General features: G+C 42.1%; 1 protein-coding gene and 2 non-coding genes across 3 annotated transcripts; 2 read left to right on the top strand and 1 right to left on the bottom strand.

Annotated features, from left to right (window-relative positions):
* Positions 1-597: 597 nt before the first annotated feature.
* Positions 598-23,413, top strand: LOC126747197 (tyrosine-protein kinase-like otk). The gene is made up of 19 exons (XM_050455700.1): positions 598-859; positions 1,934-2,077; positions 2,403-2,567; positions 15,303-15,426; positions 16,779-16,942; positions 17,240-17,521; positions 17,571-17,725; positions 17,776-17,917; positions 17,978-18,114; positions 18,177-18,348; positions 18,401-18,673; positions 18,739-18,886; positions 18,940-19,067; positions 19,125-19,280; positions 19,340-19,529; positions 19,590-19,938; positions 19,990-20,235; positions 22,325-22,546; positions 22,601-23,413. Exons 1-19 carry the CDS (start codon positions 817-819, stop codon positions 22,685-22,687), a joined length of 3,327 nt encoding a protein of 1,108 aa, XP_050311657.1. The 5' UTR covers positions 598-816; the 3' UTR covers positions 22,688-23,413.
* On the bottom strand, positions 11,888-11,959 carry Trnah-gug (transfer RNA histidin (anticodon GUG)). Its single transcript has one exon. It is a non-coding gene; the product is annotated as a tRNA-His (tRNA).
* Trnah-gug (transfer RNA histidin (anticodon GUG)) lies at positions 12,150-12,221 on the top strand. The gene has a single exon. It is a non-coding gene; the product is annotated as a tRNA-His (tRNA).
* Positions 23,414-24,378: the final 965 nt, after the last annotated feature.

Below are 24,378 nucleotides of genomic sequence, written 5' to 3'. Positions count from 1 at the left end.
CTTGCTAAATCGAGAGACTACTCGATATTTACTGATTTTATTAACGGATTACGTTCAAAGTTGCAGAGTAACTTGTTTTCCACGTTTATTTTGAATTTATTTGTATTAAATCGTGTGCCATGGACAGGAAATTTTAACGCAACCAGTTTTCTGCCCTGTGAAAACATGAACCTTCACCATGTGAATCTCTGTTGAATCTCTTGGAGCCAAGAAGGCCTCGAGACAAATTACTATAGAAGAAGTAGGTTGCCAGAAGTTAGCAATCAATAAAAAAATGCCTCTATTTATTGATTCTTTGCCAAGTTTCTACTTTCAAATCGCCATTTATCGATCCGCCAAAGTTTCACCGAATCGCACGCCGCAAACTCACAGGAAGCATCATTTTCAAAGACAGTGATTCAGGACGCTCCGTTAGAGGGCGCGCGGCTCGCTATATAGCGCAATTTTTTTTTAATGGTCGATTCACACATACTATATGCGTCTTTCTCTACTGGTATCCCCTATCTTTTCTGCACCCGAAGCCCTCTCGGATTTGAAACAAATGCCGGGTGGCTGAACTTAGCCGGCTTGATTCCGATGTGAATTTTATGACCAAAGCGAAAAGCCAGTTTGCCGCGTGCCGTCGATCGGTGAAGAACGTTCAGTTCGTGCGTATTCGCTTCGTAGTTTTACGCTATTTTTTCTAAACTATTTTTGGACTTTTTTCTCTTCTTTTGAATGAGAAGGATGTACACGGGGTGGGGGCGCCGTGGTTCAGTGTAGGGTGCGCGGTTTCCCTTTTTGGTTTGGATTCACACAAGCCTTATTAAGAGCGACATGTCTGCGGCCAAAGTTTTCGTGAATTTCTTTTTTGCTATTGGTGAGTACCATTCCATTCCATTCCAGACAACACTATCAACTTTCTTACATCTATTATCGTCCAAATAAGTGCTCACTCAATCTTACGTTACACTCAGACTTTACGTTCAACATCTTCAACTCAGAGTGCGCTTGAAGTTTACGAATTTGCCTGGACCAGAGGAAGTTCCTGCGTGTGCCAACTTACTTCACATCATTCGACACAAATTCTTCTTAAAACCTGCTTCATTAATCCTCAACCACCTCAAGACATCCTGTATCTAATCCTAGGATGCTCAGGGCGCAAAAAAATGGTAACAAAGATATACCGCCGTAGCAGATATCATCTTCTATACAGTTTATATCTAAATTACCTCGGGCACCGGTAAGAAATCAACGAGAACGTAGGTCGTGGTGCCCCGAGAGAGCTCGCCTCGCGTTTCTTTGGGTTTCTTGCACCCATTTGTTCCTTTCAACGAATGCGGCAAAGAAGAATCGAATTTTTTATTGTATTGCCGCGAAGAGATTTTATCTTCGGGAATTGCGTTATTGTTCGAGGCACAAGAGTTAGCGAGGACATTCATTAATTTACGCTGGGAGTCACAATCCCTTTTTACGGTACATCCGTTCGTACCCTTTCTAACATCCATGGTATTCATGCACTCAAACTGCTGGGAATCCCATAAGAGGGCATTGCAACGGGCGTCTTGTGACGACGTACTTCCCTAAGCAATCTGTCTTTCTAGTATCCATGGTTTCTTGCCTCTATTTGTTCCTTTCAACGAATGACGCAAAGAATCGAATTGTGTTATTGTTCGAGGCACAAGAGTTACTGAGGACACTCATTAATTTACGCTGGGAGTCCCACCATCCCTTTGTAAGGTACTTCCGTTCGTAACCAGGCCAATCCCTCTCTAACATCTATGGTCTTCATGCACTCAAACTGCTGGGAATCCCACAAGAGGGCATCATCATCAAGAGGGACGACGTACTTCTCTAGGCAATCTGCCATTCTAGTATCCATGGTCCCCGTGCAGTTTGAACCAGTTTCTCGTCCGCCATTTTGTTGCAATATTCGATTATCATATTGTTTCAGGTTTGTACACGGTGTTTTGCAACGCAGACGAGCCCTACTTCACGAAAAGTCCCAAAGACGTCCCGGTGGTGGTGGGTACTTCGGTGACGTTACCGTGCGAGGCGACTCCCGGTGACGGAATCGTGTACTACTGGGAACTGAACGGTAAGTAAGTAACTTCGCAAACTATTGCGAAAACGTCCGTTCGTTTGTTTTCTTTCGTTCGGGAGATAAATATAAATATAAACGCGGTTGGGAGTCCCGTCGCCGGACGGATACGTACGTAATTATTTCGTTTTCGGCGATAAATCATCCGCCGGCGCCCCTTTCAACTTTTAATTACCCAGAGATTAATGGCATCCTTGTCTGTAATTAACCCGAGACTTAAAAAAAAAAGCCAAAGAAATAATTAAGGAACGAGAGGGTCCTTGGGCAGCGGATGCGGTTCCTAAATTCTTGACATTACGATATCATGTTTCCTCCTTATCAGGTTCCAAAGTGATAAACACCACGAGACGGTTTATGCAAGGCAGCGATCTTCACATCACCAGGGTCGACCGGGAACGGGACGTGGGCGAGTTCACTTGCATAGTCGAGGATATTTCTCGAAAGAATCCGCCCATCAGCAGCTCCACCGCTTCCTTAATATTCGAATGTAAGTACCCCCAATTATATTTTTCAAATTATTTCAGCTGTCCTCCGCAGAAAACCAATTACGGACCTGATAACGGTAAATAAATAAAATTTCCATATTATCCGGGATACTTCTTGTAAATTGGAGTTCGATCCGCGCTCTGGCCGATTGGATATTCATCCCACTTCTGAATAAAACAGGGTCGAGAGAGGCTTTGTTATTATATGACTGATGTACCACGAAAAAATGTGTTCGTTAGCTGTCTATCTACTTTAATTAAAACACGAGCTCCGCATCATCTAATAAAGACCCGAACGATGAAAGTTCAGAGGTGGTAAAACTTCCGGAACTCATCCGCGAAGGCAACATTGTTTCCGACGGACACGTCCGACCATTTTCTTATAGTTCGCCAACTATACCCGCCGCACGCTGAAACTTTCCCCGAACATCGGTGAAAATTATCCGAGGAAAACTTTCGGCTTGAGCCTTGTTCGTTATTCAGACGGATAATAGCGTTGACAAATAACGTCTTCGTTGGAAATTCACGAGAAGTTCGGCTTGACGCGGGAGGTCGAATCAATGTACGTAATGCCCTCCCGGTTTAAGGTTCGTGTCTACCGGCTATTACCAGCTGACGTAGACCGGTGGTAAATTTCGATTTCAGGCCCGCCCGTCAGACGTTTACGATTCTATAAATTCCCGGATTGTTGGACCCCGATGTCTGGCGCCTATATCCAGGATTACCATCGAATATGAACGGAATTATTTTCGGTTTAGTACTTGATAAGGGAAATTTGGAGCCATTTTCGTCCTCCTGATAATTAATTCAAACTATTACTTCTTCTTTTTTTTAAACTCAATGGTAATGGGAGCTGTTATCCCTTTAGTTGGTTAAAAAGTTGCCAGACAATCTGTATCTTAGTGTCTTAATTCAAATTATTCAAATTCTGTTTTTTCTTCTTCCTCTTCTTCTTCCTCTCAAACCCACCCTACCAACCTCATCACTATTTCTGCTTGACCCAAGCAATCTGTATGGTAAAAACTTTAGTTCAACTGTCATGTCTTTGTCTTCTTGCTCTCAAACCCACCCTACCAACCACATCATTAGTTCTGCTTGACCCAGGCAATCTGTTTGGTAAAAACTTTAGTTCAAACTGTCATTTCTTCATCTTCTTACTCTCAAACCCACCCTACCAACCACATCATTATTTCTGCTTGACCCAGGCAATCTGTATGGTAAAAATTTTCCTTCAGACTGTCATTTCTTGCTCTTCTTCCTCTCAAACCCACCCTACCAACCTCATCATTCCTTCTACATAAGCCAGACAATCTGTTTTATAAAGCCTTTGGTTTGAACTGTCATTTCTTCTTCTTCTTCCTCTCAAACCCACCCTACCAGCCAAATTATTACCTAGTTAAGAGCATGCTCGCTTGCTGACAGTGGCTTCAGGTGTCAACTCTTCTTCTTTTCTTCTCGGCCTTTGATTAGAGGATTGAAAATAACGGGGTAATGATGATCAATTATAATCTAAACGGGGTCGTGCGACCGATGATGCAATAAATTACGAGTATATATCCGAAAAAAGCCCCCGGTGAGCGTGTGAGTCACCCTGTCGTTTTTCTTTTATGGTTTATACCGGATTTCGACCCTCCCCTGTGGGAGCCGTTTCGTCGGGATTAGTTTTATGGTGTTTTCTTTAGCTGCCGATAACTCCCGCGAAGGGCAGGATCAATTTAAAAAAAAAATATATATATATGAAATTAACCTTTGCAGACAGGATGACAGGTGAACGACTGTAACAGGACTCCGTGGCGAGTAACCGGAGACAACAAGGAGGGAGGGTTAAATATGGGTTACGTGCACACATTAGCCCTTCCACAGTAGTGTTATTTCACAAAAACCACTTAAGATAAACACGGCCCGATGGTTTTTATTAGGCCACTTCGGCTTAGAACCAATCACCATAAACTTTGCCGGGGAGAGTTTCTTTACGAGTTTCCGGGGGAAAGAATGGCCCTGCTGTGTCGATAAATTGGTTTCAACTTTGCGCTGCTGCAGGAAAAGAAACAACGGGATACAGAGACGTTTGGGTGGGAATGTGCTAGAAAAAAAGCGTGTCTAGACAATGAGTGCTATAATATTAAACACGTATTAATCTTCAACCCATCATTCGGCTTCCAAATAAACATTCCTGCAGCCAGGCGACCGTGAAATTATTTTAACGGATGCATCGAATGTGGTCTGCGTGTTCGTACCCCAAACCAGGAACGGTTTGGGGTACAAAAGGCCCTTTATTTAGTGGATTCAGAAGGCCCAACGTGGAACTACCCCGCCACTGTCCATCACCCAGCCAGTAACCTCATAAAACTCAGTGGTGGAGCTCGAGATCCGTACCCCTCGGGCCGAGATAACTCGCTAGTTTACGACTCGGATTTCCATTTACCCTGGGCCTCCCGCCCTTCCTCTTTTTAAAAGCGAGACCCTTTCACGGCTCGACGACCGTTTCGCCCTCCGCAACCCCCCTTCAGCCCTTCAATCCCAACGGCCCTTCGTGGTGTTTAGAAACTCGCTAATTTCGTTTGTAATGCGGTTTTGGTCGTGAATTGGGTCGGCGGCGGTTCCTTTGATGCTACATGGTCCTCCGAGCCGGCGGTACGTCGAGATTCTTCTTCTCTGCTGCTTTATATATTTTAGCACCCGCCTATTGGTAAACATTCTCTTTTTCTCGCGTGGTGACGAGTCGACGACTGATCCCGTTTATGGCACCACACACACACACACATGAACTTAAGATAAATATTTTTTTTTTATTTGTTAGGTCTTTACAGACGAGCCAGTCAGTATCGCCCTATGTTTAGATTAGGCTTGTGTTTATATTAAAGAATTAAATAATCGGGGTCGTTGCTAAACGAATTTTGGATTTCCCGCCGTCACTTGTCACAAATTTGTGACATTCGACGTGACGTAAGTCATGGTCTAATCCCACTTCTGAGCCGACCGAAAAGTACCCGAAATCCGTCGGATTTTCCTTCGCTCATCGGTCCTCTACGTCCCTGATTTTTACGAGCTCCGTCCAATCTGAACGTCGCGGCGCCGGCCGGCGTCGCGCCACTCCAGAGACCGTAAAACTTTACGAGCGTCGCATCGACCCGTTGCCTTGGTAACGCGCAATGGACGTCCATCAATTCCTCCTATAAATAAATCGCACGATAATTCTTGTTGGAAGAGTTTCCAGAGATTTTCTGGTAGAAAGCTGGTCATCAAGCTCTTCTGCTATCAAAAATCAACAGTCAACTTCGTTTTATTCAATTTTTAGTCTCAAAACTGATCTTGTTCTCCAAGGAAAGTGACCAAAGCCTCAGCTGTCTCTCTAAAATCTTATCTTCTTCTACTTCTTCTTCTCAAGAATTCTTACATCCATCACCGACCTCTGTCTTGGACTCCTCACTTAATTCGTCTCTTTCAATCACTGTTAGCTTCATATCAAGTCGGCTTGACTTACCTGGAGTACACTGGAAGCAGAAAACTGTTCCTTAAAAGCACGTGCTACGGCCCGCCATAATATAAGGCCATTTGCCGACGACTGTGCTTAGGAGATTGACGTGAATGCGTGTGCTGAATGTGTGATGATGTCGTAACTATTCAAGAGGAGATAACGTATCTGGAGCCGGTGCGTCTATCCTGGATATAATCAGGAATTTCTCGTAAACTAATTCACCTAACGGGATGAAACAAGTTGCCGAGGATTTGGGAAATATTCCTTTATAAACTTTAAAGACCCTCTGGTCTAATGTCCCAGGCTCTAAGCTTCCCGCTTTGGGTCAAGTTGGTTTTTTACCTTAAGTGGTTCTTTAATGGCTGAGGGGACAAAGACCTCTCGAGCAACTTTTCCTTACGAAAACAATGTACTTTTATGACCCCCTTCTTATAAAAATGTTTTACGACGTATTATAAAAAATAATAGAGGATAGACAAAGACCGGAGGGACGGAAGAAAAGCTAATTAAAGTGTATATATGTACAACGTACGGGCCCTCGTACGGGCTTTATTATTTTTGTAGCCGATGGAAAAGTTTATTAGTTTTTCCAGAGAAAATTCAGTTGGGAAATTTATGGCTTCTTGTTTTTTTGAAGGGGAAAACGCCAATGGAATACAGTTTCCAAGTAGTTATATAATAATAACTTTATTATTATCCGTTATACAGAAATATGCCGAGGCAGGCCGTTGGGACTGCAACTGACGTCAACAAAACTTTATAAATTCATATTTCGGTAACTATAATAGTTAGAGAATAGTTGTATAAGAGTTTCTTGTAGGTAATGAGATCCTGTACTAGGAACTTTTTAAATCATTACTCTATCTTGCTCCAGTAAAAAGTTATCCAGACTGACGTGGAGCCAGCCAGTTTGAACTGTGACTGACATGAGCAAAATTTCAAGTAATCGTATTTCAAAAACTATAATAGTTACAAAATAGTTGAATGAGAGATTTTCATAGATAATGAAGTTCTGTACTCAAATCTTTTAAGATTATTGCTCTATCTTACTCCAGTAAAAAGTTATCGAGACTGACGTCGAGCCAGCCAGTTCGAGCTGTGACTGACCTGAGCAAAATTTCAAAAATTTATATTTCAAAAACTGTCATAGTTCCAAAATAATTATATAAGAGTTTCTTCTACGTAATGAGATCCTGTACTAAGTTATTTTTAAATCATAGCTCTATCTTGCTCCAGTAAAAAGTTATCCCATCTGGTGTCGAGCCAGCCAGTTTGAACGATGACTGACATGAGCAAAATTTCAAGTAATCGTATTTCAAAAACTATAATAGTTACAAAATAGTTGAATGAGAGTTTTTCATAGATAATGAGGTCCTGTACTCAAATCTTTTTAAATCATTACTCTATCTTTCTCCAGTAAAAAGTTATCCAGACTGATGTCGAGCCAGCCAGTTTGAACTGTAACTGACCTGAGCAAAATTTCAAAATATCATACTTTAAAAGCTATAATAGTTACAAGATACTTGTATAAGAGTTTTCTGTAGGTATTGAGGCCTTATATCGCGATAATTTGAAATCAGAGTTCTACGTCACTTGGATAAAAAATTATTAAACATGAAGATCGACAGGCCAAGGAAGAACCAGAGAGGCATCAAATCCTTTTCAGGGATCCGTAATTTATATACGAGTCGATTGTCTTTTATCAAGAAAAACGCAGACGTCTGCGATTTGGCATTTTGAAACGTCTGGTCCGTTTTTTTTGGCGAAGACCTTTCTATACCTGCTCCGGTCGTTTCGTTTGCTACTTTATAACATTTCTCGATATCTTATTAAGGCCTTATCAGCGAAATAATTTTTTTTTAAATAATATAAATCGAACAAGACCTCGTCATACGCAACGGTTATCTTTACGACACGAGCTTTTACGACATTGTGTCGCATAATGGGCACCTTTTGACAACCGCGACGATAAAAGGAAGAAAATCTAATATTGACAGAAGGGACGGGTTTTATGGTGTACGTTAGATAAGCAAGCACTTTCAGCACCGTTCAAATATTAAGTAGAAGATTCAAATTTTAGAATAAAAGCGGGCGAGAAGCCCCCCTGCGGGTGATTAGGCTGATGAAATGTGGCGGTTGGGTGGGTTTTTTTGCACAAAAAAAAAATGCATGCAGGGGAAACACATAAGGGCGCATCTGTTAAATAGGACGTATGGCATTCATAAACCTCCTCCCCGGTTGGTGAAAAGGGTGAAGGCTTTATTAGGGCGAAGGTGTTACGGGTGGAGGGTGAAACATTGCACAGGGGAGGATCCAGAAAAAGGATCGAAATGGGTCAGGTGCCTAATCTTCAACCGCGTCATTTTTTATTTGTTTCACTTATCAGACGAGTAAATAACTCAAGATTTGGAGAAGAATTCAAATGTTTGCCCTTCGCTTTCCACGCCCTTTCTCGCTACGTCATCGATATATGAATAGGCCCCCTTTTTTTGTGTATTAGGGCACTCGGTAAGGGAGGCCCATTGTGCATGCGAGCCACTTACCCGACCATAGCGAATGAAATTACTGTTTTTCGTCTTGTGACAGACGAAACTTGAATTCGGGTGATCAAACGGTCTTTAACCGGCCAAAGAGATGGCCAAAAAGATAACCCGAAAAAAAAAACAACCAGCACACCAAACGAGAGAAAACGCGACTATAAAAGAGTTTTAAAATTCTGTTCGCGTGCTGGGAGGGCGGGGGGAGGGGCGGTTATCGAGCGAAGGGCGGCCAGGGGGGCAGAGGGGGTCGGTCCACGACCGCTTTATAGCCGTATTAAATTTCGACATGGCATCCATCGACTATGGGCTAATACAGCCCCAAGGCATTATAAACTTGACCATGGTGGGCTTCGAACGGTTTATTATTTATTAGTCGATCCGCGAATTAATGGGGGTTAATTACGGTGCGCGCTAGGTGATATAGAGGCCATCGAAGAACGGCTATGGATCGTTGTGGGAGGAGCACCGGCGATTGTCCGCTCAACTATTTCTTCTGAATGCACCTTAAAAATGCGGCCCGTTTCAGTATTTTACTCGAAAACTGTCTTGGGCTAGGCTAATAAGGCTGCGTCTACACGGCATAATTAATTCTACATTTGCACAATAATTATAAATGAAGCTCAGTAGGTGTTGGCATTCGTCTTCGTATCAAATGGCGACTTTCACTTTGTGTAGGTATAAGTCGTTGCAAAACAATGGCCCGCACGTTCACTAGATTTATAGTCATTAGAGGAAAAATGTGGCTGATGTTACGGACTCTAAGGACATTCCGTATGTTAAGCCAAGGCCCGTCTTTAATCAATCCGTCGACGCTCAAGAGCGGTTTGTTTGTAATTGTCGGTTATTTTTAGCTTTTTACCGAGAGAAGACGATAAGGCCCACTATAGATGCCGATGGAACGTTTGTTTATTTACAAATGAAAAACGCGTGTTATCATGTACATATAAGCGAAAACTAATCAATCAGTTTAATGGGGACTTTGTTCGGTTATTGCCGCGAGAGATGCCACGCTACACCAGCAATTTTCTCCCATTTTAATCGACGTATTTATTGCCGACAAAAAAGTTATTGGAATCCGCGCGAACGGCGCATAATTGGACGAGTTTTTACGCTCGGGAGTATTCAGATTAAGAAGGCAATCAAAAAAATCTTATGTATCACATAATTACCCACTTAAAGTCGCTTCTATAAGCTAATTGGCATGGCTTAAGTGCTTTCCTAAAGGTTTATAACCTTACAAGAAGGTTTTCTTCAGGTGCCACCTCTATATGTCATCCTAAGAGACTCTTTCCAGTAAAACATCTCTCAAACTCATGACCTTTAGGCCAAAACGCCATTGGACGCACGTGAGAGGGTCAAATAAGGTCTCGAGACAGAAAAAATCTACACATAGAAGACGCATGTGCAGACAATTGTTTTTAATTGCCGCCGGTGTTTTCCTATTTAAAATCCAATCAAACGAATCATCGGCATCCTAAAACGGGGTTACTAAACGTCCGCTACAGTGAATTACATCCATACGTGCAAAAAAAAGAAAAAACAAGTTCGGGTGTCATCAGTTGTAGGATAACAGTACGTGATGCTGTTGGCAAACAGGCTTTTTTTGCTTTTTCCAGGTTTCCGATTTCCAGACGACTGGAATTTTTCCAATTATTCCGGCACACAACGTTTAAAAACGGAATTTGAAACCGTTCGACCTGCAGGTGATGGAATTGAAAACGGCTATCTACATTGACCGTATGGACTGTTGCGGTTTCAGATCCCAAATTGACCCGGGCGCATAGTCCAGATGTGACTCCCGTTCGACGTGTGCGGTGGCTCCTGTTTTATCCAGAGACAAACAAAAAAAAAAACGAAGCCCGAAAAAGCACGACGACTTCCTTTCCGTAAAAGTTTAAACAAGGCAAAAGCAGTAGTTTCTTTGTTATTTTTAACTCGGCCGCTCTTTGAAATCGGATAGGCGTTCGGAATCTGTTTACGATTTATTGTCGAAACTGACACACGTGCGCTGTCTATGCTTTATAGCGCCCGCCGTCTCGGAATAGTAATTACAGGCTCTCATTAAAAACACAACGATTACTTCAAAGAGCTTCCTTTTATCGTAAAAGGTCATATCCTCTTATCTGAAGGTTGAAAACCCGAATGAGTGCTTTAAGGTTCTCTGTATGCCTTATTACTTCCATCAATTTGGCAAGTCCATACACGCTAGCGGCAGTAAAAAGCCATCTCGTACTGGCACATGCATTTTATCGACTTTTGCCGCACTTAAAAGCAAAGAAAACCTAATTTCCTTTGATCTCGCCGCCGTTTTTTCTACCGACAGACGGCGTTTGAAACGTCCGCCTCTACTGATGTCTCCTTTAAGTTTGTGTGTTTTATGCATAATGAAATAGCGAATATGGGAGAGTTGTGGCACATGCAGGTGCCCATAAACGTCGGTTTCGCAGCTCCGCTCCGAATTAGCCGCTTTTCAGAACTTTAGGCACCGTAAATCATAGTTTATGGTTCGGTAATAAACTCTGGATTAAATTTAATTGTTCACAGTTGGGATTTGGATTCCAAAGCTGCTACGTAGAGCAAGAACACACCTCAAAGACATTAACTCGACCTCAGGTTAACCAACCTGAAAAAGTTAGATTATATATAAAAGTTATGGCGTCCTAATAATTTGACAAATAAATTACTGTGTGAAGACCTTTCGTTGTGATAGAACGACGGTGAATAAGGAGGTTTGACAGAAATGTTACTGGCAAGAGACGTTTGTCCTAAAGAGGATTATAGAACGAAATAAAGGGAAAACCGTTTTGGTTTAATAGCCGTGGCAGTTTTTCTCGGTTTCGGCACTAATTCTTTGCCGAACGAGTTCAGGAATTCCGGGATAATCCGTTTTCGATCCCCGGGGGAAGGGTGGGTAATTAGCTTAGGCCCGCCAGTAGGGTTCAAGAACGAAAAGTGGGACGAGAAGAAGACAACGGGAAAATTGGAAAAATCGTCTCTCGTCGACGGCGTGTATGTGCCGCACGAAACGCGAAAACGGGAGACACAGATAATGGAAAATAATAAATAAAAGGCACGCACACGGCCTACAGATGTCGCCGTACGGAAAATCAAGACGTTATATACGTGTTTTTCTTCTCTCTATATTCTCTGGTGTGCTTTTCGTTCGCTATAAAACGACAACAGGGCGGGCATTTTAATCGAGGGGGTACTAGCATTAGCATCCATGGTTCAGTAGCCTGGCTGATGCATCTTGCTTTTACATAAAAAAATCAAATATTTAACGAATAAATAAAAAAATTAGCCTTGCCGTGACCAGGATTCGAACCTGGGTTACTACGGCCACAACGTAGGGTCCTAACCACTAGACGATCACGGCTACTCAAGACGTGAGTACTGATCTTGGTACCACGGAAAACCAAATCACTTTCACCTCGTTTTAAGATCACTGCACTAATCCTTGTGTGAAAGGGTCATGACTCGTCGGTTTTATCAGTCTATTAATAAATAATCTAGAACGCGATCTAGAGAAAATCGAACGGCGAATTTCGTTCGGTAGGTCTCCGTTAGCCGTGATCGTCTAGTGGTTAGGACCCTACGTTGTGGCCGTAGTAACCCAGGTTCGAATCCTGGTCACGGCAATGTACTAAGCATTGTCACGGGGAGATTTACTTTTTTTGGTCCATCGAACCGGTGTCACTCGCTTTATTTGCGTGTTAGAAGGATGTGATAACCACGCACACCCATACCGAGTACCTCTCTCCTTACTAGTGTTCTCATAATCTCTCGAATTACCATAAAAAAGAGGGAAAAATAATTACAAGCTCAACTATATATGCAAAGCGAAGCACTACGGTATAGTCATTTAAAACTGCCGATCTGGTGAACGCACAGAGAGAAACGGAGGGTCGAGGGGGGCTAAAAACATTAAATTAGTGGATCAAACCCTCATTACGTTGATCAAAGTCGGAAAGGCAAGGGGTGGAGCGGTAACGGCGGTCGAGAGCGCGACTTAACGTGTCGGCAATTCGCTCCCCCACGATCCCCTAAAGCTCGTAATTTCCAAATGCTGACTTTTATGACCCAGTGTTGCAGCTTTACCCTACCAAATTCGGTTGCAGCCGTATAACGGTCATAACATTGAAATGAGCGTGAACCGTGTTCCGTTATTATAGTGCAGCCATCTATCGGCAAGATAGAAACCAGCGTTTTACTGCGAAGAGATCATTTTGTTCTCAGTAATAGCAGTCTCAAAACAGGAACATAGAAGTTTACTGTAAAGAGATACTCTATTGTCAGTCGTACATTCTCGAGACAGAGATACTAAGATTTGATACTCTATTGTGCGATTTTTAAGCTCCAGCCTGCACAGAAAATTAATCTATTAATACTAGTCATAAATTTAATTAGCAAATGTTGCGGGGGCACGTTCCGGTGAAACTTATACAGAGAAAGGTGGTCCCCAAGGGGGATAAAACTGGAAAACTCAAATGAAAAGCATCAGCCAGAGAGAACGGAGGCGTATTTACGTACACCAGATAAACGCGATTTCCCGATTGTAATTTTTGAAATGAAATGATGATATAGAAAAAAGGGGAAAAGATCGCATTCCGCATCGGCACCTTGGTTCGCAACGACCGAATCCATCTTTTAATGAGTTTTTTGAACTGCGTCCCGGTTTGTGTCTCTTCTTCGGCATTTACGAACATCTTTCCGTATTTACGGCTTTTACGATATATCCATGGGCCTCGTCCCTCCGGCTCTTTAACTCGATTTCTGCGGCTCCTCGCCGATTTACCGAAACGGAATCGTCATATAAAAAGAACCAGTCAGGTATAAAATACGAGGAGATAACGATTGAAACGACGCAATTTGCTAATGAATGCGACCGCGCTCGCTTTGGGCCACCGAGACCGCTCTTCTTCTTCTTCGCTTCTTAACACATTAGTTCGTATCGTCTGATTCGTCGTTTAATGCGCATGCACTACTAAGGTGCCGAAAATGTTGCACTCGGCTTCTAGAAACAACAAGGAAGTCACTTGTAAGCATTGGTCCTATTGGTCATTTCGGGTGATTCTGATCTGTATCCTGAAAGCTTCAGGCCTCGATATTTTTAATTACAACGGGCAGACGTCAACAACAGCTGCTTACCGATTCATGGCAAACCCTCTCCGGAGAAATAAAACGCATTTTTTTGGGCTTTATCTGCTCCCGGTTATGCATGGATTTGCGTATATTAAGCCCGAATGTTCCGGGAATGTAAAATAAGAGAGAAAACGTGAAACGGTAATGGGGACGGGGACACTTTAAAAAAGATCCGAGACGCGTCGTGAATACGGATATCCGTTTTTTCCTTTTTTTTGGGTCAAATGTAAATAATGCCGGAGTCAAACATAATTGAACAAATGATAATTTCCATCCCTGGAAATTATCTGGAAACACACAATGCGCAGCGATTAATTTTGCATGCTCGAGGGGATTATTTTGGGGATTACACGGTCTTAATTCGCTAAGAGCTATCGAGTTTGAGGGACGAATGGGTTTGTAATAATGAATGAGCGGATTGAAACAATGTATCTGTGGATCTAATAATGGTGAGATTTTTGTCGATAAACCGGGCCCCCCGAAGGGTTTATTTTAGTGGTAAAGAAACACACGGCTCATTCAACGACTCTGCCCGAATCCCGTGACTAATGGAAAAATATCGCGTTCCATTGTCTGAACGGAAGGGCCCTTGTCTCGGTCGTGTATTTTAAATTGCACTGCACTTTTTCACAATACGCTGTTAAATTTTAATGAACCGATGTATGGGAAGGCGGATTCCGGGAAAAAAATTCATTAGCCGAGTGGTGGTAATTAACACCGCATGCGAGTATCGTCATAAAATCTGTTTCTTTTCTTTTTTTAAGGCTCCTCGAGCGTTATGTGGTAGCGCTCCTCCCTATATATATGCATCTTTCCATTTATAGGCGTCCGTATACGGACACTTCTTTCTTTTTTATATGCTAAACATAAAGGAAAGGAAATGCCGTTTATAGTGTTTACGTTCCTATTTGTAGCCACGTAGTCGTAAATATACGATACCGAGCAATTATCAGCGGGAAAACTGTGACAATGCACGACTCCGTTTTTCTACCATTTTGTTTAGCGAACCGTACGATTATACGAGAAGGCATTTCCCTCGTAAAAACTGACAGAGTGCAGGAGCTTTTAACACCTCCTAAAACAGACCGTAAACTCGTCTCGCTCTCTGCCATCAGTTCGATCATAAATTTGTCTAAATCGGGGAAATCATATAAACACGTTTGCTTAAGCCCAGTGGCGCACTCTCTGTTCCGAGAGAACTAAAAATCAGCATACTTCCTATCCTCCACTGCTCCTCGAAGCTTTCATGTCACTTGTCATAGCGATTAGGGTCAATTGTAAAACATATATTAAGCCGGGTCCCCACTAAAGACAAAATCCTTTAAAAAATGCGCAACGTAATTATTATCAAAAAGATGCTGAAGTTCTTCTTTTCAACTGCTAAAAGCACACTCGCCGCATTCAAATCCTGACGCTATAATATTACCGCGAGTGGCATTTTATCATTTAAAAAGCTCGTCCTCGTTAACGTTCTAATTCAATTACCGAATGGATTTCACTAATTACTCGATCGTTTAATGCGAAAAGAAGCTCGAGCTATTTTATTTTTTCTTAAATTAATTAAAAACTCGTTGCAGTTATCGAGGAGCCGGAGGTGGTGCTGCACGAACCCCCGAAGCCTCAAGAGATCAAGAACGGGGGTGCCGTGGTGCTGAAATGCCACCTGGACGCCTCCGGAGACGTTCACATCAAGTGGTTCAGGTAAGTCTTCCGAATCGACCTTAAAATGTATAATTTTCCCAGTTTAGCCCTTCCCCCTTACGTTATTATTAGGGGTGTAAGCGATATCTCCGTTACCGGAACAAAACCTATAGACGGGGACGCTACCGCACCCCCTCCGGCCGAAATCCACCCTTATTTTGCTTACGTACACTCGGATTATGTTCGTGGGGGTATTTATATTTAGGTTGCATGTCTGGGTTGCCAAAATTTGTTTGCTTACCCAAACCGTGTTTAGTTAAGCCCGTTTAATATCGGATTTATGCGTGCAATTCAAATTTAATTACCACGTCATGGCGCACTCCTTAAATCAAACGTCAACAGTGTCATTTACTAGTAACGATTCTATTGTCAAATTTGTCAAACGGGAGAAACGAGAACCGTTGCACGGAAATATAGTTGAACATGATATTTACTAAACAGCAGCAATTGTTTGCTTATTTAAATCGAGTTTAGTTAAGCGCGTTTAATATCGGATTTATGCGTGCAATTCAAATTTAATTACCACGTCATGGCGCACTCCTTAAATCAAACGTCAACAGTGTCATTTACTAGTAACGATTCAATTGTCAAATTTGTCAAACGGGGAAAAATGACAAGCGTTGCACGGAAATATAGTTGAGCATCATATTTACTAAACAGCAGCTTATTTAAACCGAGTTTAGTTAAGCGCGTTTAATATCGGATTTATGCGTGCAATTCAAATTTAATTGCCACGTCATGGCGCACTCCTTAAATCAAACGTCAACAGTGTCATTTACTAGTAACGATTCAATTGTCAAATTTGTCAAACGGGGAAAAATGACAAGCGTTGCACGGAAATATAGTTGAGCATCATATTTACTAAACAGCAGCTTATTTAAACCGAGTTTAGTTAAACGCGTTTAATATCGGATTTATGCATACAATTCAGACTTAATTATGACGTAATGTCGCACTTCCTATATCAAACGTCAACAGTGTCATTTGCTAGTAATGAGTCGACTCTCAAAAATGTCAAACGGAAAAAAATGACAAGGGTTAAGGCGGGTTTGCACGGAAATCTAGTGGTGTACCATATTTACTGAACAGCAGCAATTGTTTGCCAAAATTTATTTGCTTAACCAAACCGAGTTTAGTTCAGCTCGTTTAATATCAGATTTATGCATGCAATTCCGACTTAATTACGATGTCATGGCGCACTCCCTACATCAAACGTCAACAGTTATTTCCTAGTAACGACTTTACTGTCAAACGGGGACAAACGACAAGCGTTAGGGCTGGTTCGCACGGAAATATATTTACGCACAATAGTAATAATAATAAGGCCAATATAATTTTCTTGTGTTTCACAGAAACTCTCGTCCACTGAGCACCAACTCGACGAAACTGGAGCTAAAGAAGCGCAGACTGACCATAAAACATGTGGACTCCCTGGATAATGGAGTGTACAAATGTGAGGCGAACAATTCGGCTGGAAGCAGGAAAAGTGCCAAGGGCTTCGCTCTGGCAGTCGAAGGTGGTTCAAGTTTTAAAGTTCATAAAATTTAGAAACGACTTTTAACTACTATAATTTGTTTGAATTATTAAGGAGGCTTCAACTGCCTGGACGAAAGTAAATTATTCATTTCTTCCAGGAACTTGAAGCCATTTTCACCTTATTAAAGTCACTTGGTCATTAACAAGTTTTAATTTAATGTCTCAATTGCTTGGATGACTTTAAAAACGACTTCAACTACTTGGAAGAAAAGCTCTTTTACCTCTAAAACCCCCTTCACCAGCCCTTGAACCTCTAAAACTCCCTTTTTTATTAAAGGAGAAAACTCTCCACTGATCCAAACGATACCCGCGGACCAAATCCTCAAAAAGGGAACGACCGCTTACTTCCACTGTTCGTACCAAAGAGCAGACGTGTTAGAATGGTACTTCAAAGAATCCGGGCCGCTCAAAACCAAAGAACGAATCACGGTACATTCTAATGGTACCTTGCAAATAAACGACGTGAGCGAGGAGGACGTGGGCTGGTACAACTGCGTGGGGATCAAAAGCGAATCCACCGAGGTACCTCAGAGCTACACCGCCGAAGTAGCTTTGGCTTGTAAGTCGTATGAGTTCCAAGTTTTACAACTATGTAACCTTTGTCACAGTTATAGAACCTTTTACCGAATCCTCTTTCGAGCCGCCTTTGAAGTTTGGCTCGGAACAACCGGTGGGCGAAGGAACCTTGTTTCAGTTGACTTGTTTGGAACCAAAGAGCTTCCCTTTGGCCAAGAAATGGTGGCAGAACTCCGCAGGACATACGGTAAGGATCATAAAAAGGGATTGGGGTACATAATTAGAGGCTTCTTACAGATATCTGATCGAGGAGACATCTATGTCGATGATGGCAGACTGATTATTACCAAAGTGAAACAGTCTGACGCAGGAAAGTACACTTGTGTTGCAGAAAATGTTGCGGGAAAAACTGAGAAGATGGTGGACATAGTGGTCACCAGTAAGTGAACGAATTATATAATGCCCAGACTTAATATATCTTGATTTTTCCTTTCTTCAGCTAAGCCAACGGTGACCCAGGACCCTGTCAGCATCACCGTGGACGAAAACGACAAATCGGTGCTGACCTGCCAATACAGCACCTCTTTTCCCAAATATACCGTGGTAAAGTGGCGTAAGGACGGAAAACTTTTAAAGGTAACACGCCTGCTTATAAATCCGACACACTGCTCTGCTGCACGAAAAATGGTTATTTTCAGCACGAGTTTGACGAAACCAGCCCCTCGCACCAAAGGATCCGGGTGTACAAACACAACGGGACGTTGATCATTCATTCCACCCAATCCTCAGACCGGGGCGAATACATTTGCGAAGTGATCACCGAAGGATTTGAGGCGGTACCCTCGCAACCTGCCACCATATCCGTTATAGGTAAGAAACGTCCCTTAATGACCCCCATCCGGACTAAATCCAGGGTTTCCAGAACAACTCCGGTTCGTACCGGCCCCGGTAAACAGAAAACTGGAACTGGACAGCACCGGAAAGAAGATCCATTGTAAGGCACAAGGCACCCCGCCACCCCTCGTCCATTGGGAGAAAGAAGGACTCACCCCAGATAATTTTCCAGCCCACATTACTGATATGAACGGCACCTTGCATTTCAATAAAGTGACCGCTGCCGACAAAGGGAAGTACCACTGTATCGCCACCAATAGCCAAGGAACCATTAACGCCTCTATTAATATAGACGTTGTCGGTAAGTGTTCAGATCGGGTGATCGGGCTGGCCAATCCTGTGACCAACTGGTTAATTCATTTCCAGTTGCTCCACGGTTCGTTGTGCCACCCAAAACTCCCTTGAACGTTAACGAGGGAGACTCGGTAATGATTGATTGCATAGTAGAGGGAGACCCAGAGCCTACTGTCCAGTGGGACAAGAACTCCAAAATGAACGATTTAGACCCCAAGAGGTAAGATATCTCGTTTGCCACGTTACATCGTATTAGATTCACGGAAATTTTAGATATAGAGTGCTGGAAAACGGTTCATTGTACATCAAAGAGGTCGGGCGGGAAGATCAAAACAAATACGGATGCACCGCGGGCAGCAGTGCCGGACTAAACAGGAAAGAAGTCGAATTATTTGTGCACAGTAAGGGACTTAAATTTTTTATCAGTTTATGTTTAAGAACATGAATTTCCATTTTAGCCAGCGACGGATTTCAGACGGTCCAAGGGGACACAACCGTAACAAAAGCAGTGCTGATCACCATGTCCGTAGCGGGAGCGTATATAGTCCTGGTCATCGGCCTGATGGTGTGGTGCAGATACCGAAGAAAATCCCGAAAGCTCCCTATCGGCGATGGTGAGTTAGTTATCCTACCGCGACTGCGCCACATTTTGAAAAAAACCGCATTCCCACAGGAAAACTTGACAACGGAGACATGGAAAACCAGGAATTGAAGGCGGCAGAGAACGGGGTCGTACCCGGACCCTCCAAATGCGCCTTAAACGGCATAGAAACGCACCGAGAGGGCCAGAGGAGCGACGGTGCCGAAACCTGCAACTCACAAGCCTCCGGCCAGTCCAAGAAGTCGAAAAGCAGCTACGACAAGTGAGCTTTCACCCCTTCAACACATATACAAACAGCTGATTTATTACAATAATATTTTAGGTTGGCCCTCAGCAGAACCCTGCTAAAAGATCTGACCCTGATAGGGCGAGGGGAGTTCGGTGACGTGATGATTGCGAAACTGTCGGAGACTCACGTGGACAAAGCGACCAATAAGAGGAGCAGCTCAAACTCCGCCAAAGAAGAGGAGGCCTCCGCACAAGAGGAAATCGTCAAAGAGGTTTCGGTTCTCGTAAAGGTACTGACGCAAACAAAAGACGAAAACAGTTTGGCGGAATTCAAGAGGGAAATCGACATGTTCAGCAAACTGAGCCACGATAACCTGACGAAGTTGCTCGGACTATGCAGGGAACAGGAGCCGCATTATCTGATCATGGAACACACCGAATGGGTAACAGATGATTGATTAGTCGGGAAAACTCACTTTTAAGATCATTTTCAGGGAGACTTAAAGAAGTTCTTATTGGCAACGAAGACCGGCAGTCCACCCGCCTTGACCACCATTCAAAGCGTGGCCATAGCGCATCAAACCAGCAGGGCCATGGATTATTTGGCCAATCAGCGGTTGGTCCATAAGGATTTGGCCGCGAGGAATTGCCTGATCACGTCGAATTTGGTCGTGAAGATCGGTCTGCCCAGGATGACCAAGGAGCCGTACAGTCAGGAGTATTGCAAACACGCTAACCAGGTAAGTGGAAAAAGGAAGAACTTTGTTCCAGTTGAGATTTCTGGAAAATACATTGATAGAGCGTTGGATCGTTGCGTAAACAAACTTTTCTGAAAATTTCATGGATGTAGGTTGAATAGTTTGGGAGAAACAATGGTCATTGTTGCCGGTTCAGACTCAGATTCTTAGACGGAGAACTTTTTTGCCATTATTTTCCAGTTAGGATCGGAATTCTGGAAAATCCTTTGGCACAGGGTTGGATCGTTGGGTAAAGAAACTTTGCTGCAAATTTAACGGCTCTAAGTTGAATAGTTTGGGAGAAACAATGGTCATTGTCGCCAGTTCAGACTGAGATTCTTAGACGGAGAACTTTTTTGCCATTATTTTCCAGTTAGAATTGGAATTCTGGAAAATCCTTTGGTACAGCGTTGGATCGTTGCATAAAGAAACTTTGCTGCAAATTTGACGGCTCTAGGTTAAATAGTTTAAGAGAAACAATGGTCATTGTTGCTGGTTCAGACTGAGATCCTTAGACGGAGAACTCTTTTGCCATTATTTTCCAGTTAGAATTGGAATTCTGGAAGATCCTTTGGCACAGCGTTGGATCGTTGCATAAAGAAACTTTGCTGCAAATTTGACGGCTCTAGGTTAAATAGTTTGGGAGAAACAATGGTCATTGTTGCGGGTTCCGACTGAGATCCTTAGACGGAGAACTCTTTTGCCATGATTTTCCAGTTAGGATCGGAATTCTAGAAGATCCTTCGGCACAGCGTTGGATCGTTGCATAAAGAAACTTTGCTGCAAATTTGACAGCTCTAGGTTAAATAGTTTGGGAGAAACAATGGTCATTGTTGCTGGTTCAGACTGAGATCCTTAGACGGAGAACTTTTTTGCCATTATTTTCCAGTTAGAATTGGAATTCTGGAAAATCCTTTGGCACAGGGTTGGATCGTTAAGTAAAGAAACTTTGCTGCAAATTTTACAGCTCTAGGTTAAATAGTTTGGGAGAAACAATGGTCATTGTTGCTGGTTCAGACTGAGATCCCTAGACGGAGAAGCCTTTTGCCATTATTTTCCAGTTAGGATTTGAATTATGGAAAATCCTTTGGAACAGGGTTGGATCATTAGGTAAAGAAACTTTGATGCAAAATTTACGGCTCTAGGTTAAATAGTTTGGGAGAAACAATGGTCATTGTTGCTGGTTCAGACTGAGATCCTTAGACGGAGAACTTTTTTGCCATTATTTTCCAGTTAGAATTAGAATTCTGGAAAATCCTTTGGTACAGGGTTGGATCGTTACATGAAGAAACTTTGCTGCAAATTTGACGGCTCTAGGTTAAATAGTTTGGGAGAAACAATGGTCATTGTTGCCGGTTCAGACTGAGATCCTTAGACGGAGAACTCTTTTGCCATTATTTTCCAGTTGATATTGAAACTCTAGAAAATCCTTTGGCACATGAATAAACCTTTGTATAAAGAAACTTTTCTGCAAATTTCATGTATCTAGGTTCAATGGTTTAGGAAAAACACTGTATAGTGTTGTTCGTTCAGACTAAAATCTTAGGCAAAGATCTGCTTACCAAGTTTTTCGTGGTTAGGGCTGGAAAAGAGAAAATTCCTTGGGTGCAGCGCTGGACAACTGTATAAAGAAACTTTCCTATAGATTTCATATCTCTGGGTTAACTGGTCTAAGAAATACTGCGCCTATTGTAGCTGGCTCAGTAGTTTTACATTGAGCCCACTACGGAGATTAGAGTATTTCAAGAAATAAATAACCTAGACACATGAAATTTAGAGGAGAACTTCTTTATGCAGCTAGCCAGCACTGTACCTTAAGTATAGATTTTCTAAGGATTTTCCCGAACTCCAGCCCTAAGTGGGAAAACTGGATAAGGCAGTGTTCGTTTGGAGACATCAGGGTGAGCCAGTAAGTTACTCTGAAACCAATTAGCCTAGACACCTGCAATTTGGAGTATCGCTTCCCTATAAAACTGTCTAGCGCCCTCCAAAAGGATTTTCCAGAACTCCAGTCCTAACCGGGCAAAAACCAAGAAAACCCGCTTCACCAGTGGCATTTTCGGTTCGTTTTTAAACTCTGGCATAATTCCAGATCATCCCGCTGAGGTGGCTTCCGTACGAGGCGGTCTACGAAGACGAATACTCGACCAAAAGTGACGTTTACTCGTTCGCGGTGCTGGTGTGGGAGATTTTCGCGCAGGGCGAGTTGCCCCACAGTAAAATCAACGACACGAGTTTCCTCGGGAAACTGAAGGAGAAGAAACTGGAGTGGAAATCGTTCGCTGGCACCCCGGAGGCTTTGGAAAAGATTCAGGTGAGAATCGTAATTTCGAAATGTGCCGGGGACTTTATGATTTTTTTATTTTAGGAGTTGTGTTGGGACGTGAATCCGCAAAACAGGCCCGCCTTCGGACAAATCTCGACGGATATTAAGGAGATTCTCAAGAGTTTGTAAAAAGTTGTCGGGTTTTCCTTATTATTATTATTATTATTATTGTCAATTAATTAAGCTTTTGTACATATAATAGCGACAGACTGAATAAGAAAATTCAATAAAATAATCTCAATAATGGGGGCTTGCCATGTTAAGTATTATTTTTCGACTGATTTCTCTGGATTTTTTTCCGGCTCAAAGGACCAACAAATGTTCCTTTTTTTTACTGCATATTTTTCGTTTTTAGGAGGTTCACAAGACTTGACGGTGTGTACATATCATTTTAGTTTAGGTGTGGATGTATAATTCATATTAAGTTTGCATGTGTTTTTTATTTTGTGTATATTAAACGTACGCCACTGAACACTGCCAAGATACTCCCATTTCGCTTCCTTTTCGTCGGACGGTCTCTTTTTAGCTTACGATTGTAGATTTATATACCGGAAGTAGCTAATCGTGCTTTAAAAGGTTTCTTGAATGAACATTGTAACATAGTAAACGATAGGCCCATAATGAAGGAGTAGATTTCGTAGGTTTAAGTCAGTATTTAATGCTGGGGAAGCATCAAAATGTTCCCAAACAATTGTATGAAATGTAATCCAGTCCAGTTTTTGATTTTATAACGTCGTAGCTTTATATATAAATAAATAATTACTGTTTTTTTATTATTATTAATATTATTCTTAATGTAATCATCCTTATTGTGATACATATTCTAAATTATGAATAAAATAATTATAATATTTAGACAGATTTTTTATTTTACCTTTCTCAGTGTAGAAAGGGGTTAAGGTAATAAATTAGTGGAAGCCAGAGCAAAATCGGAACAAATTTAGTGCAGAAATTTTTTTTTCAGTGTAGAACGGAATGGAGGGTGATGTCAAAGTTTTTCTCAAGTTTCCAAAGAAACTGGCAAGAGTAGAGTTATAAAAACTGGACGCTAGGGTGCGCTCAACTGTCCTCTACAAAAGACACCAAGAATTTTCAACATATTTATGACTAGCTTTTGAGATATAGACAATTTTGTCTGGTTGGTCCAGTAAAAATTGCAAAAAAGGTGAAATTAATGGATCAGGCGACCTCAAACTTTCTCACAAGTTTCCAAGGAAACTGGCAAGACTGGAGTTACAAAAACTGGACACTAGGGTGCGCTCAAGTGTCCTCTACAAGAGACACCAAGAATTTTCAAAACATTTATGAATAGTTTTTAAAATATAAACAATTTTGTCCGGTTGGTCCAGTAAAAATTGCAAAAAAGGTGAAATGAATGGATCAGGTGACCTCAAAGTTTCTCACAAGTTTCCAAGGAAACTGGCAAGACTGGAGTTATAAAAACTGGACACTAGGGTGCGCTCAAGTGTCCTCTACAAGAGACACCAAGAATTTTCAAAACATTTATGAATAGTTTTTGAGTTATAAACAATTTTGTCCGGTTGGTCCAGTAAAAATTGCAAAAAAGGTGAAATTAATGGATCAGGTGACCTCAAAGTTTCTCACAAGTTTCCAAGGAAACTGGCAAGACTGGTGTTATAAAAACTGGACACTAGGGTGCGCTCAAGTGTCCTCTACAAGAGACACCACGAATTTTCAAAACATTTATGAATAGTTTTTGAGTTATAAACAATTTTGTCCGGTTGGTCCAGTAAAAATTGCAAAAAAGGTGAAATTAATGGATCAGGTGACCTCAAAGTTTCTCACAAGTTTCCAAGGAA

Source organism: Anthonomus grandis, chromosome 19 (genome assembly GCF_022605725.1).
Source record: "Anthonomus grandis grandis chromosome 19, icAntGran1.3, whole genome shotgun sequence".
NCBI classification, from domain to species: Eukaryota; Metazoa; Arthropoda; class Insecta; order Coleoptera; family Curculionidae; genus Anthonomus; species Anthonomus grandis.
This window is presented reverse-complemented; position numbering and strand designations above follow the sequence as displayed.